The sequence below is a fragment of the Hirundo rustica genome, chromosome 13 (genome assembly GCF_015227805.2).
Source record: "Hirundo rustica isolate bHirRus1 chromosome 13, bHirRus1.pri.v3, whole genome shotgun sequence".
Taxonomy (NCBI): Eukaryota; Metazoa; Chordata; class Aves; order Passeriformes; family Hirundinidae; genus Hirundo; species Hirundo rustica.
This window is the reverse complement of record NC_053462.1, coordinates 13,817,811-13,833,516: the sequence shown is the minus strand read 5'-3', so window position 1 is coordinate 13,833,516 and position 15,706 is coordinate 13,817,811. Positions and strand designations below refer to the sequence as shown.

The following is a 15,706-nucleotide window of genomic DNA, read 5'->3' as shown; positions in this document are numbered from 1 at the left end:
TACTTCATAAATTAACATTTTGTACAAGCAGAGTGTGGAGGAGTGCCCTTGAGGACACTGTGCTTTGTTGAATGAGAAGTGATGCGGTTTTGGAATCTTGGTTTTGTTTTTGCAGTGCAGCCATATAGAAGGAAGTGATGCAGCTCAGCAAGGGAGGTGAATGTGTGCTCCCAGGAAATCCTGGGATTTCTTTAAACTCTTTTACAACTTCTGGGCTATTTGTCTAAAGGGTTGCCTGTAGGGCAGGTTGCCCCACTCTGGGTTATTGGTGCCCCTATTAAAAGAAATATATAAAAGAGATTCAATTTGTCTTGCTCTCTTGCAGATAACCATCATCAATAGTGCTTTCCTAATTTCTATAGGATATACGTGGTTTGGACTACTTGGTCCATAGCCTTGAAATCAAAGTTTAGTCTCTTCAAACCAATGTTACAGGATAATTCTGTAAAGAGTAAATTCTATTGCATCAAAAAAAAAAGAGTAAATCCTCCTTTGGCTTTCATCCCAGCGATGCTGTGATATTTACAGCTGGAAAGCTGTCCTGCTTTCTCTGCATTTCTGTTTATCTACTGGAATGCTTTCTGTGCCATCTGTAACCATCAGATTCTTCATGTGTTTTTTGGCTGTTCTTTCTTGCCTGCAACCACAAGCTCTTTATGGCTAAGATTGGGTTAGGTTTTCTTTGGGGGTTGTTTTTTTCCTTTGGTACAGCTGAGAGTGCATGGGTAAAGCTTTGCAAATAAGGATCGATGTTTCTAAAAATCAAATGTTAAAATGATAAATGAAAAGGTCAGGTGCTGAGATTCAGATAAAGTTCAGCAAAGCTTAAACTTGAAGTACATATCTAACTGAAGGTTACTTAAAATATCTAAAAACTGAACTTGAAAAGCTTGAAAAAACTCAAACACTTATGTTTGAAGTTGATTTAGTGCATGAGGGAGAGGGAAAGGGGTAGGTAGGCTTTCCCAGCTGTACCACATGGATTAAATACCCCTTATCCTCTTGGTTGTTGCCGTTCTGCTCAGTTGTTGGAGGCAAGAGTGGTTGTTTTTATTTCTGCCCATCGTGTAGAACTTCTTTCTGATATAAATATAAGTTTGTTAATGGACAGCCCCTGGGAGTGGCACTGTGTTTTCTTTCTTACATACCCTTCAAATGGAGCCAGGCAGCCAGGAGTGGATGCTGGGGAGCTCACAGAAGCTGGGCAGTGAAACCAGCATCTGATGTCAGCCCACTGCCAAAAAGAGCAGTCCTGAGCAGGGTGTGATGGGAAGATGGAAAAGGCATTCTGGCATTCCTGTCTGCATGGTGTTCAAAGTCCTTCAGCCCCACAGATCATACGTGGGGCTCTCCTGGAGGAACACTGACCTCCCTCTCAGGTTGTCCTCATGTTGCACACTTTGCCTGCAATGCCTGGAAGAAATAAGCCGCCTAATGATGGCCAAATTTAAATGGTAGCTGGGAGCAGTGGATGAAGAGGGTTTATTGCTTTGGCACAAGGGGTTTGCATCCCTTCCTGCTGCCTGTGCTTATTTGTAAACTCTTCAGGGCAGAAACTTCATTTGCATTGACATTTTTGCAGCATGTAACCAATGGGCCCTAATTCTGGGTGAGGTTTTGGGAACCACAGTAAAGCAAATAAATGATGTTTTTCCTTTCTTTCTCTGAGATATATTTACCATACATAGAAAAGAAAAGCAGTCATTTGTCCTCATCCATGAAATTTTGTGTGAAATAACGCAGAAGTTCTCTAGAAGAGACATTAATAAAACTCACTGTATTAATTCTTCAGTGCTTAACAGAGCAAAAAGGTATCTCTCCCATTTTGAGAAGGCTCTACTAGCTTTCTATTTTACTGACACCTGCAGATTTTTATGTCTAAAACCACTGTTGCTTTGAAAGCTTGAACCTGAATTTTCATTTAATGTCCTACTTTCCAATTTGCAAATGCAAGGGATTTCACTGTGTTATCTTAAGGTGGAAAACCTAATATAATTTCTAGAAACCTTACAATGTAATTGTCTGGATGTATATGGAGCTTGTGATAAACCTCCCAGCCACTGAAATGCAAAAGATTTAGCTATTTGGGAGAAATACCATAAATGTTTTAAGTACAGGTACTGGAACAGAATCTGTGGGCTGCCATGAAGGCTCTGGGTGGGAGCTGAACAAGGGAGGTGGGATTGAGATTTACCTGTTCTTGTTAGTTTGGCTTTCGAGGCAGTTTGTGTGCAGTCCTGATTTCACACTAAGGCCAGTTGTTCTCACTGCATTCTTCTACATCTGGTACAGCAAGTTCTGCCTGCCCAGAAAGATAGAAATGGCTTTCTGGAGCTCAGAGCAGGCAGTGGCTGGAAGGATGTGCTCCTCTAATAATAGGAAAAAACCAAGTTTAGCTCTTTAGCTTCCTTTCCCTTGGGTTTGTTTGTTGGTTTTTGGTTTTTTTTTTTCCCCCTAATTTTTACACTTGAGGTAGTCCAAGTTACTGGCTGTATTAGGATCCCTATGTATCTTGGCTTGGTTATGACCAGTATGATCTGCCTTTTGTTTTTCCTCTTCTTACTGGATGAAAGGTTTTTGAAGTTTTTCAGAGGCTGCTCCCTGCCTGTCCGTGGGTTGGAGAAATTCACTTGTTTAGAAACCTAAATTTAGTCCTTTCCTGACGCAGAGTAGTCATTCAGGCTTATCTGTCACTCAGGTTTTCGCCTATGTTTTTGCCAAAGAACCTCCTAACAAGATAAAATAAAATATCTTCCAAACCTGCCTGGCTCCTTGCAAACTAAGTTTGCATCCTTAGAAAAATTGGAATGACATGTGCATCATGAACCAAGGAATCACTTTAAGTCACTGATGTAAGGGCCAACCAGTGAGGGGGGGGGGGGGGGAATCTTCTTGCAGGAAGTTTTCCCATGATTTTTTGACAAGACCGAGTGTTCAGCAGTGTCACCTTATTTCACTGCTGCTACTGTGCACTTCTCTTGTACAAAAAAAAAAAATCCCAACCAAAACTGTCATGAGTTTGAGTTCACAGGGAATTAGTCTATAGCAATGAGAAATTCTAAAAATCCCTATGTGAGGTGAGCTTGAAAGCTTGGGGTTTTTTTTCAAGCATGGTTTGATTTCTATAAGATACAATAAATGCTCTTGTCTAGGTAATGTTTTTATGCTCCTGTTTAGGACATCCAGGTTCAGAACAGGAGAGAGAGGCTCAGGTAGATCATTGGCAGAGTTTGTGATTTTTTGGTTTTGTTTCTTTTTTTTTTCATTTTGAGCCCTCAGAAGGACTGGAACTGCCAGGGACGTGTTGTAGGGCACAAGTGAAGATTGTATGCAGAGCTGTTCTTGGAGCTCACCTGCCCAAATGGCAGCTGGTGTTACCAATCCCCTCTTTTCCTGAGTAAGTTTTTGTAAGAGCTGAAAATACAGTGCAAACTTTCAGCCACAGCCATTTTGGGCTATCCTTGCTGTACAAAGGGGAAGCTCAAGGTTGAAATTAGGTATATATTGGACTGGATTTAAAACTCTTGCAAAACTCTTGTCCATCCACTGGCTGCCTCAGAGGACCTTTTCGAGGGGCTGTTTTGATGCACAAGCTTGGCAGCTCGCTCTGGCGTTTTAAAGCAGCTGGCTCCAAAACACGTTGTAAAATAAAGAGAGCGTGTGAGGGAGCGAGGCTAGCTGGAATCAGCTAAGAGAACTTAGGCTGTGGTTTAATTTCTGTCTCACTAAAGGCAAACTGTGGGATTTGGAAAGGAGCAAAGTATGAACAAGATCCTGCATTTTTTTGTGTGAAAAGCGGAGTGGTATTTCATCTATTTTAAAAGGGCTTGAAGTATTTGCAGAGCATTACCAGTTCTGCAGACATGAGTAACAGCAGAAATTCCATTTTTAATTGTTTTGCATTCCTTCATCTTAGGATCCTGGATCTCTTAATACACACATTAAATGAAAACTTAAAGCTTTTGTTTAGAGTGAATATTTTCTGCTGGAGTCGTGGAACCAGCGCAAGAGAAATTCTGGTTCAACTGATCCAAAGCTCAATATAAGAAACTTTCACCAGGTTATAGAGAAATTCCAGGGACAAATCAGAAAGAGGAAAGATTATTGACTAAGATAGCTTTTGCAGGATGAGTATGGTAGATTTTGATTATGAAAAATACTAATGCAGAATCATGAGCATCATATATTCTGGAAGTTTTTTCTTCAGAGTAGTTTTGATAGTTTTTCTGTGTAGTTTTGAAATTTTTGTTTACAAATAATGCAGTGAAAGGGGTAAAAAATTACACCAAATTACCGTGGACAAGGTAGTAGTTGGATTTCTTGAGCAGCAGAGAGAACTACAAATATTCATAAATGATTTTTCATGGGGGAGTGGGGGATTTGCTGGAAGGATTTCAGTTAAGGGTAGATAATTGTCATAAAAAGCAGATATGAAGGGAAGATTGCTAAGAGGAGAGGTGACCTGAGATGGGCATGAAGGGGAAGAGAACAGGTGCTTATTGGAAAAAGGAATGCATGAGTGCTAAAGCAACTTATAGAGAAGTACCTACAATTTTATGAAAAATAGCTAAAACTTGCTTTTTCTTTTTTGTTTCAGTGTTCTGAGGTCATGAAACTTAATCCACAGCAAGCTCCGTTGTATGTGAGTACCAATTAAAACGCTTTTTTTCCCTCTCCTTTTCACACAAAGCACTTCCAATCAGCTTTTTGGAGATGCTGCTTCTTTTCTCTTTGCTCCCTGAGGAGTTTATTTATATTAATTCAGTTGCAAATGATAACTCAGCTGAGTGGTAACGCTCTCAGGTAAGTCACAGAGCTCCTCTGGTTTCCAGCAGACTGCTTTAGGTGGGTTTTGTGGCACACAGTGCTGTCTCTCTGCAGGATCCCCCACTTCTGCTTCTCCTCCCCAAAACGCGCTGGAGCGCGTGGCCGCGCTCGTGTGACTTGGTGCGTTGAGCGGTGCTGAGAGGCGTGGAAAGCAGGGCATCCCGGCGTGCAGAGCTTGCCCAGTGCCATCATATTTTTCTGTTTGGAGTTTCCAACGTGGCAGGGAGGACCTGGAGGCAGCGGAGGGCTGGGCTGCAGCCGGGCACGGTTGACGTCAGCCTCTCGGAGCTCCCAACCTCCACGGCTCTGTTAATGGGGAGCGAGCTTCCCCTGGCCCTTGAATAGCAGCTTTGTTGGAGAGCATGGGCACTGTCAAATTAGACCTGCATGTGCAGGGGGGTGTGAGCCTGTGTTCAGTCTGTGCCAGAGCTGCCAGCCAGCTCTGGAACTGTTTGCTTTCCACGTTGCCCTGCCGTGCTCGGAGCAGCCTGAGCTGCTGGAGCTCACGGTGCTGCCCCCAGACCTCGCCAGCCAGGGCAGAGCTGGATGCGAGCTCTGTGGAAAATTTGAAGGGGAAAATTGCTTGCAAATGTGGCTTTTAAGGGGAAGGAAGGAGAAGCAATCAGGACTGGTGATAGACCTGTATCTTGGAGAGTGTTGTGTGTTGTGAATAATGGATCATACTGACCTTTAATGCCATGGAGGCTTTAATTTTTGCCTACCTTTAATTACCAGCTAGGAGTTTGCATTGGAATTTACTCTCTATCCATTGTTCTAAGTCTGTGCTTGAAGCAAGATTAAAAATACTTCGTAGTGTGACCTGATTTTTGTGAGAGTGGCTTTCCAGGAGCCCACCATATCCTGAATCTTGAAACTAAATGTTGCCTGAATTTTGTTAATTCTCAAGTCTACTGAATGTACCTTGACTTTGAAGAATCTTCATTTAAACTTAGGACGCATTAAGAGAGAATGGAACTTATGTGCAAATATGTGATGAAATTGCTACCATAGAAACATGTGAATTGTGTAATGCAGAATATGTCATTTGAACAGTGTATGACTTTGCTAATCTGGAGGCTTTGTTTTCTCAGGCTTATCTACTGAATTAGTTTATTTTCCCACTGTTTTGTGGGGGGTTTTCATACTGAAGTGGTACACTTAGAAGTCCTCATCCCCACGTGACAGAGAACTGAGCTAAGGTCAAATGTAGCCTGGTGTGAAATAATGATTATATGGCCCTTGGTATAGTGTTTTTTTGCAATACAAATGAGTTACATTATTAATACATCAGTGACTCCCTTTTCTCTCCTCCTCCCCTGGCCAGGTGTATACACAAATCAGCTCCCTTTCAAAACAAACAACTTTGTTGGTAGCTTCAGGAAATTTGAGAGGTCAAGATTTAGTCTTTCTGTTTGGTCTCAGTATAAATGCTTTGTATATTTTAAGATCAGTTTTGATTTCCATGTGTTGCTAATGTGTGACAACTCATCTGAGAGTTGTTAGGTGCCAGCAGAACACAAAGAAAAGAGTATTTTCTTGGTATTTTTGTTTTTCTAAAGGCAGAGAGCAGTCTTGTGGCCTGGCCGTTGGGAGGCAGGTAACAAATCTTCAGAGTGATGGCAACTCCATTTTTCATATACAGGATCCTAGACTGGTTTTCAAATTATTGAAAACAGTATCCTGTTAATTCCTTCATAAGGAATTTTGTCTCTGTAAATGAGTGGAAATAACAGGCAATACTGACATATCAGAGGGTTTCCCTATCTTTGCCTACTTTCAGGAAAATATGCTTCTCCCACACTTGACCCTTTTGTTTCTGACATCTTTGCATCCTTTACATTCTTCCTCTTTTAAGCTAATATCTTAGACTAAGGATTATGCAATTTTGTTTATTATTTTACTAAATCTGCCGTGAGTTTCATCCTGAAAGATCTATTAGATAGTTGTTTTCATCAGCAGCATTACTGAGCTCCTTTTAGGAGGAGAAAGTAAAAACTGATGTCTCCAGTTCCTGGAAGCCAATTAGGGAGCTAGAGCATTTTTTATCCCATTTGGTAATCACCAGGTTGCCCAGATTTCATAACTGATAATTAGGAGAAGGGGTTTGGGAACCTGAGATGTCCAGTGTACTTGGTGCCAAAGTTTTTTGGGTGATGGGAAAGATGGTATTTCCACATAGACACCAACAGAGGGATAGAGATTCTTGTATTACTCAAATCAATGTGTATAAGAGGAAAGAAGACTTCTTGGTACTTTCTTTTGGCTGCTTGAACTTCTGTTTACCTCTTCTGTAAAAATCACCTGTCCTGCCTCTGCAGAGCTTGTGACCCCTGAGAGGTCATGGCCTGTGATGGTGAGACTACTGGCCCTGCAAAGTGTGAAGATGAAGAAATAAGGTGGAAAACGCATCCTGTAATAATGAATGTCGTGTTTTTGTGATTCAGTGTCTCACTTAAACCTTGCCTGATTGTTCTCCTGTTGATGAGGTTGCCAGGAACCCGGAGCTCAGCGTTGCTGCAGGTTTGGGCTGGGACAGAGCTCAGCCTTTGCAAACATCTCCTGTCCCCCGGGAGCCAGGACCCCAGGAGCGTTGTGTGTGTCACCCAGAGCTGTTGTTACCTCCACTGACGAGCTGTTTAAGGAGCTGGGAGCTGCTCCCAGCAGCGCAGTCATGGGGCTGAGGAGCTGGTGCCAGGAGAGATAGGGCTGGGAAGTGTTCCCCGATTTAGCTCGGGTGCGATAGCGCGGTGCCGGCGCTCACATGGGCTGGAGAGCAAGCAGCACCCCCATCCCTGCCACTGTCAGCACAGAATTGCAGTTAGAAAGGGTGATGGCACTTAGCAGAGCTGAATATCGTGGGGTGAATTTGAAACAAAAATGTTCAAACCCCCTTTCTTAAGATGCATTGATTTCTTCAGCTGCAAAAAAACCAAAAAAACAAAAAAACCCTGCATGTGTCTGGGCACTCCTTTGGTTATCTGCCCTAGACTGCAGTTGGGAACATCTTTACTGATGAACAGACACTGGATTAAATCCAAAACTAACTTTACTCACATCCCTCTTGTATTTTGGTGCTGTCCTCTTGATATGGGAATTCTTATCAGACACAGTGTAGTGGATGAAGGACAGTGTTTCAGACCTTATTTGTGGTCTGCCTGGGACTTTGTGCTCAGGGAGCCCACGTTCTCAAAACTGAAGGACCAAACTGTTCTGTTTGGTGGCAGGGCTGGGGTGGAACAGGAGGATGGGACATGAGAAATCATGAACTTCAGTTCTGTTTGTTTCTTGTTTTAAGTGCTTGCAGTGATCTCAGTGATCGCTGTCTTTTTGTACAAGTTGTATCTCCCTACCACCAAAAGTCAGAATTTCAACTTCAGCATCGTAAGGTGCTTCTTAGGTCTTGTCACTGTTGTATTGGAATATCCAGATCATCTAGGAGTGTGAAAACAAGGGATTAACAATGCTCTAAACAATGGAAGCTTATTATCAGGTGACCTTTATATTATTGTGATTCATTAATTATCTGTTTGTAGATGAAATTGTTTACATTAGTCACTTAGATAAAGCTCCACTGTTGCTAACATCCATGGGTGAGTGCTTTGCAAACGTGAAGTGTTGATCTTTTTAGAAACATTATCATTAACTGGGAGTCCAGCAGATTATTCAGCAGCAGATTTAATTACAAAAGGATCAAGGCTCATAAGCCATGCTCTTATTTCTACCCAAACTTTAATAAATATGGAGTACATGCGAAGGAATGATCAAGGTTGTGCCTTCAGCTGCACAGTGTCCTGAAAATCTCCCTTCAAAAGTGAGGTGCATGGCTCAAATGATGCATTTGAGCTTTCTGCTGTCTCTGAGGTCTCTGTAGAATTATTGATCATTTTTGTAACCCAGTCGCATCTCCTACATCTCTGAAATCAATGTTGGTTTGGGGCTTTTTTTTTTTTTTTAGAAGAATGACCTAAGAGCAGTGTTTGGGTATGAATGTTTTGGAAAAGCACTGGGGTGACATGCAGGGAATGCATTGGGAAACATTAAGCTCATCTACTCTTGATTGCAACCAAGGTTACAACCTTAGATCTGCCTTTAAGACGGGAATGTTTTTTCATGGTGATAATGATCAGTGGGTGTGAAATGGAAAAGATTAGCAGCTGGAGAAGCATGATGTATTGCTGCAAACTTTTTTTTTCCTTTTTCCTTTTAGATTAAAAGGAACAAACTTGTTTTAAATCACAGCACTCCTCCTCTGCATGGTTTGTCTAAGGTGTGCCCACGTTATTTGGAGTGACAAACCCAAATGTGTCATAACTGGTGATTGCATGAGAAGGCAAACACTTAATTGATAAAAATGCTGCCATTGACTTTGGTCTTTAATCAGGTCTGTGGATGGAGTCTCTTGTCTAAACTGCCACTTAGGAGCTGTGTAACCTGCAGAGTTTCTCAAGGAGACTTTTTGATAGAGATGAGAGCTCCCACTTCCAAGGCAAAATGTCGTGCAGCTTAATGAAGTATGAACTTCAAAAGCCTCAGAAAGAATGCGTTGACCCTCTCTTAATATAACCTGGGGTTTGGGTACAGTAGGTCCTCTTCTGTTAATGAATGAACAACTCCTGTAAATTTCCCTGTTTGTCCTGTTTAATCTGAAATTGAAGAAAAGGATAATGGTTGCAATATTTTCCCCCTGCTTACATATTCATATAGAATGATGCCCTACTGAAGTGCACTGTGTATCCTTGAGAAAAACAATTGTAATACCCTCTGATGTTCATGTTTTAACCCCCTGCCCCCCTTCTGAGTTAATACTGAAGAATTGAAGATAAAAGTTCACAATGCAGACTCTGAGGCATGTGGCAGCAGCGTCTGTCCCAGGTGCTGTGGCTCCCCGTGTCCCTGAGTGCAGTGAGGTGTTGGACCTGTGTGTGCCTCACATCTGGGCCTCACATCTGGCTTCTTTCCATGGCTGAAACCACCTCAGGTGTCACTTAGGTGTGCAGTATGATTAATGTTCTTCAGGAGTCTCTACCAAGGGGACAAAAGGACAAAATGAAATACCTTTATAGTTCTACAGTAGGATGCTGTCATGAGGTTGGCAGCTGTGGTTAAGTTACTTTTCTACTAAAGCAGAATTTGTTTGCTTAGTGGCATCTATGGTGACAAAGGCCACTGAGATGCCTGAATATCTGAGGTCAGTCCAGCAGAAAAAGTAGAACATACCACACATGCTTTTGATGTGGGAATTTCTCACAAAAGTCACTACACAGAAGCCCTGTCTTTGTTTCTGTCAAGGTCCTTAGGCAAGAGGACAGCCAGCCTTGATGTTTAGTTCAGCTCTGTGGTGAGAAGATGAGATAAACCTCTTGTCTTTTATTTGTTGGGTACTTGATTTCTTCTTAATGACAAACTAGTTTTCTGCCCCACCTTCAAAATGTCTTTTGAGTAATGAATGAATGGAGGCCCCCGAGCACCTTTTACAAATAAAATATTCGCTTGTGGAAGAACCTGCTGCTTGATTGGTTTTAAGAAAGTCAGCTGGGGCGCCTGAATAAACTGATTTTTTTTTTTTTTTTGAGAGGAGTATATTGCAGCTTGTCTGGCTCTGCTTTAATTCTCCAGGCAAAATACTTTCCTCAGTAAACTGTGCTTGACCTCATCTTTTAAGTTTTTGTCACTCAGATCTTTGATTTAGATTCTTTTCATCCTCTACTTCCCAAACTCCAGTCTGCATCATGCAAGAAGCCATCCCTTCTGTGGAAATGGGTGTCTGGCAGCTGCCACCTGAGCTCAGCACCATCCCCTGGCAAGCTCCCTGCTGCTCCTGGGTTCTGTCACACCTCAGTTCAGACTTCTGCTCAGTCTGGTTGTTATGAGGCTGACTGCTTGACTTGCTGCTCTTCAGAGAGGCATCCTCTAGCTCATGAGATCTGTGATGTTAGCGTAGGGCTGTTGGTGCAATGGTCACTTTTCTGCATTGACTGAAGGCAGCTTTGCCTGGAAAAGTCAGGTGAGGCTGCCAGACCATCAGCAGCATCATCCTCCAGGAGAAACTGTTCCTTCAATTGCAGCTCTGAGGGCTTTTCTCAACCCTTCTTCCGTATTGTCTGAAACTAAAAGTGCTGGATATGGGTTCAAAGCCCTCCTCCCCTCATCATCTATTTGAACTTTTCTTCTGTGATCCTGTTTTGTGGGTGTGAAAGTGCTGGTAAACAATAAACAGTCTAGCTTGGAGTCTGCAGCGCTTCTCTGAAATTCTGCCCTTAGCTCAGCACTGCTTTGCAGCACTCCGTGTGAACTTTAATATGACTTGCAGAAGGTGCCAGAGCTGGTACAGCTGGTAGGGGTGGGAAGGCAGGAGACAATGATCTGCTTCTGGGGAGCTGTTAGATTGCTTCCTCCTGTTTTCTGATACTGCAGAAGGAATCCTTATATTATCACACTGAGAGTTACATTAAAATTGGGTGAAGTAATGTACATGTCTTGGGCTCTGTGTTTGGGATTCATTATTTCTTGTGGTAGCTGATGAGCTGGGAGTGCCTGGACAGACACAAGCGATTGTGTCCCATCCCCAGCATCACTGACAGTGTTGCCTTCTCTCAGGAGGGATAAGCAATGGAGTTCAGCATTTAAGAGAAAGAAAATACTCTTCAATTACTCTTCTGCTGTGGGATGTATTCTTATGTTCCCTTTACACATTTCCCATGTCATTCCTCAGGATACATGCCTCTGCTGTATTTCCTGTAACGAAGTGCTGACAGTCATTTTGTTGAGCTAGGGGCAGTTCTGACAGCAAAGCTGATGTGAGAGCAGTGCTCATGAAGATGTTGATTTCATGAAGGCAGAATTTCACATAGCCCCCAAAATCCCCTGCACTCTGCAGGCAGTGCTTCCCATTGCTTCCAAAGGCTGTGTTGGATGTGCTCTCCCTGCAAGCGCTCATCCTGTGCCTGGCTCAATAAAGCAATTCCAGATTGTGCTTGAGTGGAAAATAAAATAATTGTGGATCACTGTAGCTCGATGCTGTGCAGTGCCATCAAGTGGCAGTTCTGCCACAGGACACATTTTCAGGGCTGCCTGTGTTTGTATTGATGTTTCAAAGCGTTTCTTTTAAACATTACAAAGGTTTCATCTGTCTGCAGTTGTGGTGGGGAAGGGTTACTTCATCAGTAAGGTAATGATTATAATGGTTTCTGTTCTCTGATGGCAAAAATGTCACTGTAAAAAGGGCTTCAGTCATTGCAGTAGCTCCAAGTACTGTAGCTGAGAAAAATTTAAAGACTGGTGAAGATATTTTGCAGCTGGCAGGAAAATGAGTGCTCTGGGACACAGTGAGCTCTATCTCTCTGAAGGTTTTGCTGTACTGTAGAGGAGGCTGAAGTACCAGGAAAAAGCCATCCTTCTCACTTCTGCTTTCGGATCTTAGTGTTCAAGCCTGAATTTTTTTTTTTTTTCCCCTTTGGTTTTCTTTGAGACACCTCAAGGCTATTTATGAAAATACTCCAGTGGTAGGAGATTGCTTCTAATAATATGTCATCATATGTACTTTATCTTCCAGGAATTGTGACTCTCTCCATCTCTGTGGTGCCAAGAGAGTAGCTGGATTTCTCTTAGTCACTGCACACATTCAGGCTGCCTGCTATTGCTCCTAAGCACTGCAATTTTGTTGTTATTGCTAGATGGGCAATTAGTAGGAAATGCTATCAATCACTCAAGCAGCTGGTTATAAAATTACCTGGTTTGGTTCTCTTATGTGTAATGAAGAGCAGAAGAGGCTTTAGGATGAGGCCAGAGCAAGACATTCACATCAATTTGGGTGTGTTTTTCTAGGAACTGATTGAAGTAGTTTCCAGAATTTCAGAGAAAAACCCGAAAAGTAAGATCAGTACTTGTTGTTGGAACTGGATGGTACTGGAGGGGACATTCTGCAACAAAGAAATTTCCTTTGTCCTGTCTTCATGTTCATTATGACATTACATGGAGACTTGCATAATTTAAAGGTTAACCCTAGTATGTTACTGCTTTTGTGTATCTCCACTCCTCCTCCTCTGTGCCAGAACTCTACAGGGCTTGTGGTGGAAGGGGCTTGGGGTTACTGTCACAGCTTGCTTCTTCAGGCCAAAAAATGCACAATCCTTTAAATGGATAGCCTGGCTAACACTAAACTGCCTGAATAAATGAAAATAAGATTGTTATTTTCTTTACTCCACTGCCAAATTCACCAAAAAAAGTAAAGCTCCCATCGCAGTTTTTCCCTGGATGTTTACGTTTAATACAGAAGGGTGAATGGCACTCTTCTCATCCTTTGTTTTTCTCCTTAAGTTGGATATTGCTGCTAATTTTACTGTCAATTTTATTTTTGGCATACTCTTTTCGTTTATGCCAAAGATGATTGGACATGACCTTGTGTGTTTGGTTTCTGTGAGGGCTGTGTGTGTGCAGCACAGGCTGGCACCGAGCTGATGCGCTGTGCATGCTCTGAGCGGGTGCTGCCGGGCACGTGGAGCCCCGTGCTAAGACAGTGGTACGGCTAAATTAGCTATTAACAGCCCAATCTAATAACCTGCCTGGCTCTGGGTAGCAGAGTGGCATGTCAGGAAGATCTCTGCATGAAGATAAATCGTGTGCCTCTTTCAGCAGGAACGAGGTCCTGTTACTTTGATGGATTTCTGCTGGCAGTCTGTAGAGATCTCCTTTGAGCTGCATGGATTAATATGTGTGTAATAGTTATAATAGCATCCTGACACTCAATAAAGACTCATCTTGGAGATGATTGATTTGGAGGCTGACAGAGACGTGCTCTGTCAAAGGATGTGGGCCACCAATAATGGATTTCTTGAAGCACAGCCGTTTCCACAGGAGTTTGTGTTGCTTGCCCTGGTTCTGAGTAGGAAATCCACCCCTTGCTCTCCTCCGACTTTTTATCTCTTTGCAAACAAATCCTGCTGCAGGATTAGACACCTGGACTGGCTTGAGCCGTGGTTGTGGCTGTGAGATGGTGTTAATAAATCAATGTTGGCTCTCCAGAGAGGCGACTTGAGGGTGTCCATTCCATGTTCTTTAGGACAGGTCCCACTCAGGATGGATCCACTAGAGCAGCTTGGACCTGGAGGCAGCAGCTCAGTGCTGTATATTATAAATGTCCTTATTTTCCCACAAATTCTTTTTTGCCCAAAGTCTTGAATAAATAGTCTTTTTACTCTGCACTTGTGTCAACATTTTATCCATCAATGTGCTAAGCTAATCTTATTTTTGGACCAAATTCTTTTCCCACCTTTGAGGAAAGAAAGTGGTGGAGAGGTTATTTTGTCTCTGTGTCACTGTTTCAAGTCATGGCTTTGTGGCTAGTGTTGGAAGAGATCACTTGGCTCAGTGCAGTGTTAATGAAATACGGAGGGAACACCTTGATTTGCTCTGTGGGCTGGCAGAAAAATATGTGCCATCATTCTGCTCTTTTGGTGGCCTGCGGGCAAGACAGACTGGTCTGTGATTGTATTTTCCAAAGAGTGAGAGAGTGCTTTGCAAAATCTGGCTTTCTCATCACAGAGGTGCTCAGTGTCTGTGCTGTTAACCCGAAACCTTTCACTGGTAGAAATAATAGCACTGCTGTTAATTTGAAAAGGAAATAAGGTTAGGTCTGGAGATAGATTTTTTTTTTTTTAAATTTATTTATTTTATTTAAACCACAGGAGTCATTCTTGTTGTCTTCTTTTGTATGGGTGTTTTTTTTTTTTTTTTTTTTTTTTTTTTTAAATTAGGAAAAACTCTACTTCATGCTTTAAGATCAAGGAGATTGAAGTCATTGACTACAAAAAAGGACACAATCTGCCCCAAAACTTGGCAGCTTGCCATTCAATTTATTTCTGGAGTCTTTCCCTGAAGGTTTTATCTGCAGGAGGTTGCAACACTCCACCCCAACGACATCCATCTTTCTCCCTGTTCCTGACCCAGGTCACTGCCTTTATCATGAGGCATATCTCCAGGTGAGGAGGAATTTCTAGAGCTGCTCATGTTCAGACAGATTTCACAGCCCTACCTTTGTTCCTGAGGCCTGGAGTTGTGCAGAATGAACCGTGTTTGATGTGATTTTTGTTGGTTTGTTTTTGGCCACTAAGTACTCCTCTGAGTCAATCCATAGTGGTGAAATTGAGGATGTCTGTAATGACTGCTGTTATCTCGCTGTTACAGATATCTCTGACCTCCTCCCATGGTCCCTTCCTTTTCTGTCCATGTGCTGGGAGCTTGCAGGCTGAATGGCCACATCTGGAAAAGGGATGGGTGTTCCAGGCTGAGGCATTGAGATCCACTGACAAACTCACCCCGTGCCAGGACAGAGAGGGAAGGGGACTCAGCTGGGTGTTTTGAAGGTAGGATCCACCCCCAGATTCTGCCCCTCCAGTGTGAGCTGTTCCATCTGTTAACCTGGGAACAGCAGCCTGGAAGAGTTTGCTGGATGTGGGTTGTTTTCTTGCTGTGGAAGATGAGCATCCTGTGGTTTTCAGAGCCTGCAGTGGTAGTGCTGTGTCACAGCTGACTGGCTGGAACACTTACTCAGACCTGGAAACACTGGGATCTAAGCCTTTCTCAATCAAAAGGGTTATTCCAGGAGATGAGAGCGCTGTCATGTTTGCTCTAAAAATAGTTGCCCAAACCCCCATTTCCTTTTGCAGTCAGGAGCCTGTGTGGCTGTGCATGGTTTTGTTCTGCTTGGAGATGTCCATGTGTCCTTTCCAGATGTCATCCTCTGGGGGTTTAAACACAAGTTTGCACCAACCCAAAGTAACCTTAGATGGGAGGGATCTTCCGGGGTGCTCAGCTGAGATATGGGAACTGTCTGGGAGCAAAAGTTTAGCTGCTGATCTTGTGTCCTGACAGAGGTCGATGG

At 42.8% G+C, this 15,706-nt stretch overlaps 1 protein-coding gene across 1 annotated transcript in view; it reads left to right on the top strand.

Moving 5' to 3' along the window:
• The window catches only part of LOC120758819 (A-kinase anchor protein 13-like), a 95,837-nt gene that overhangs the window by 54,132 nt on the left and 25,999 nt on the right, over positions 1-15,706 (top strand). Inside the window, exon 6 of the mRNA XM_040077491.2 lies at positions 4,598-4,642. Within this exon, the coding sequence (XP_039933425.1) occupies positions 4,610-4,642 (33 nt within the window). The 5' untranslated portion in view covers positions 4,598-4,609. The remainder of the gene's footprint in view (positions 1-4,597; positions 4,643-15,706) is intronic.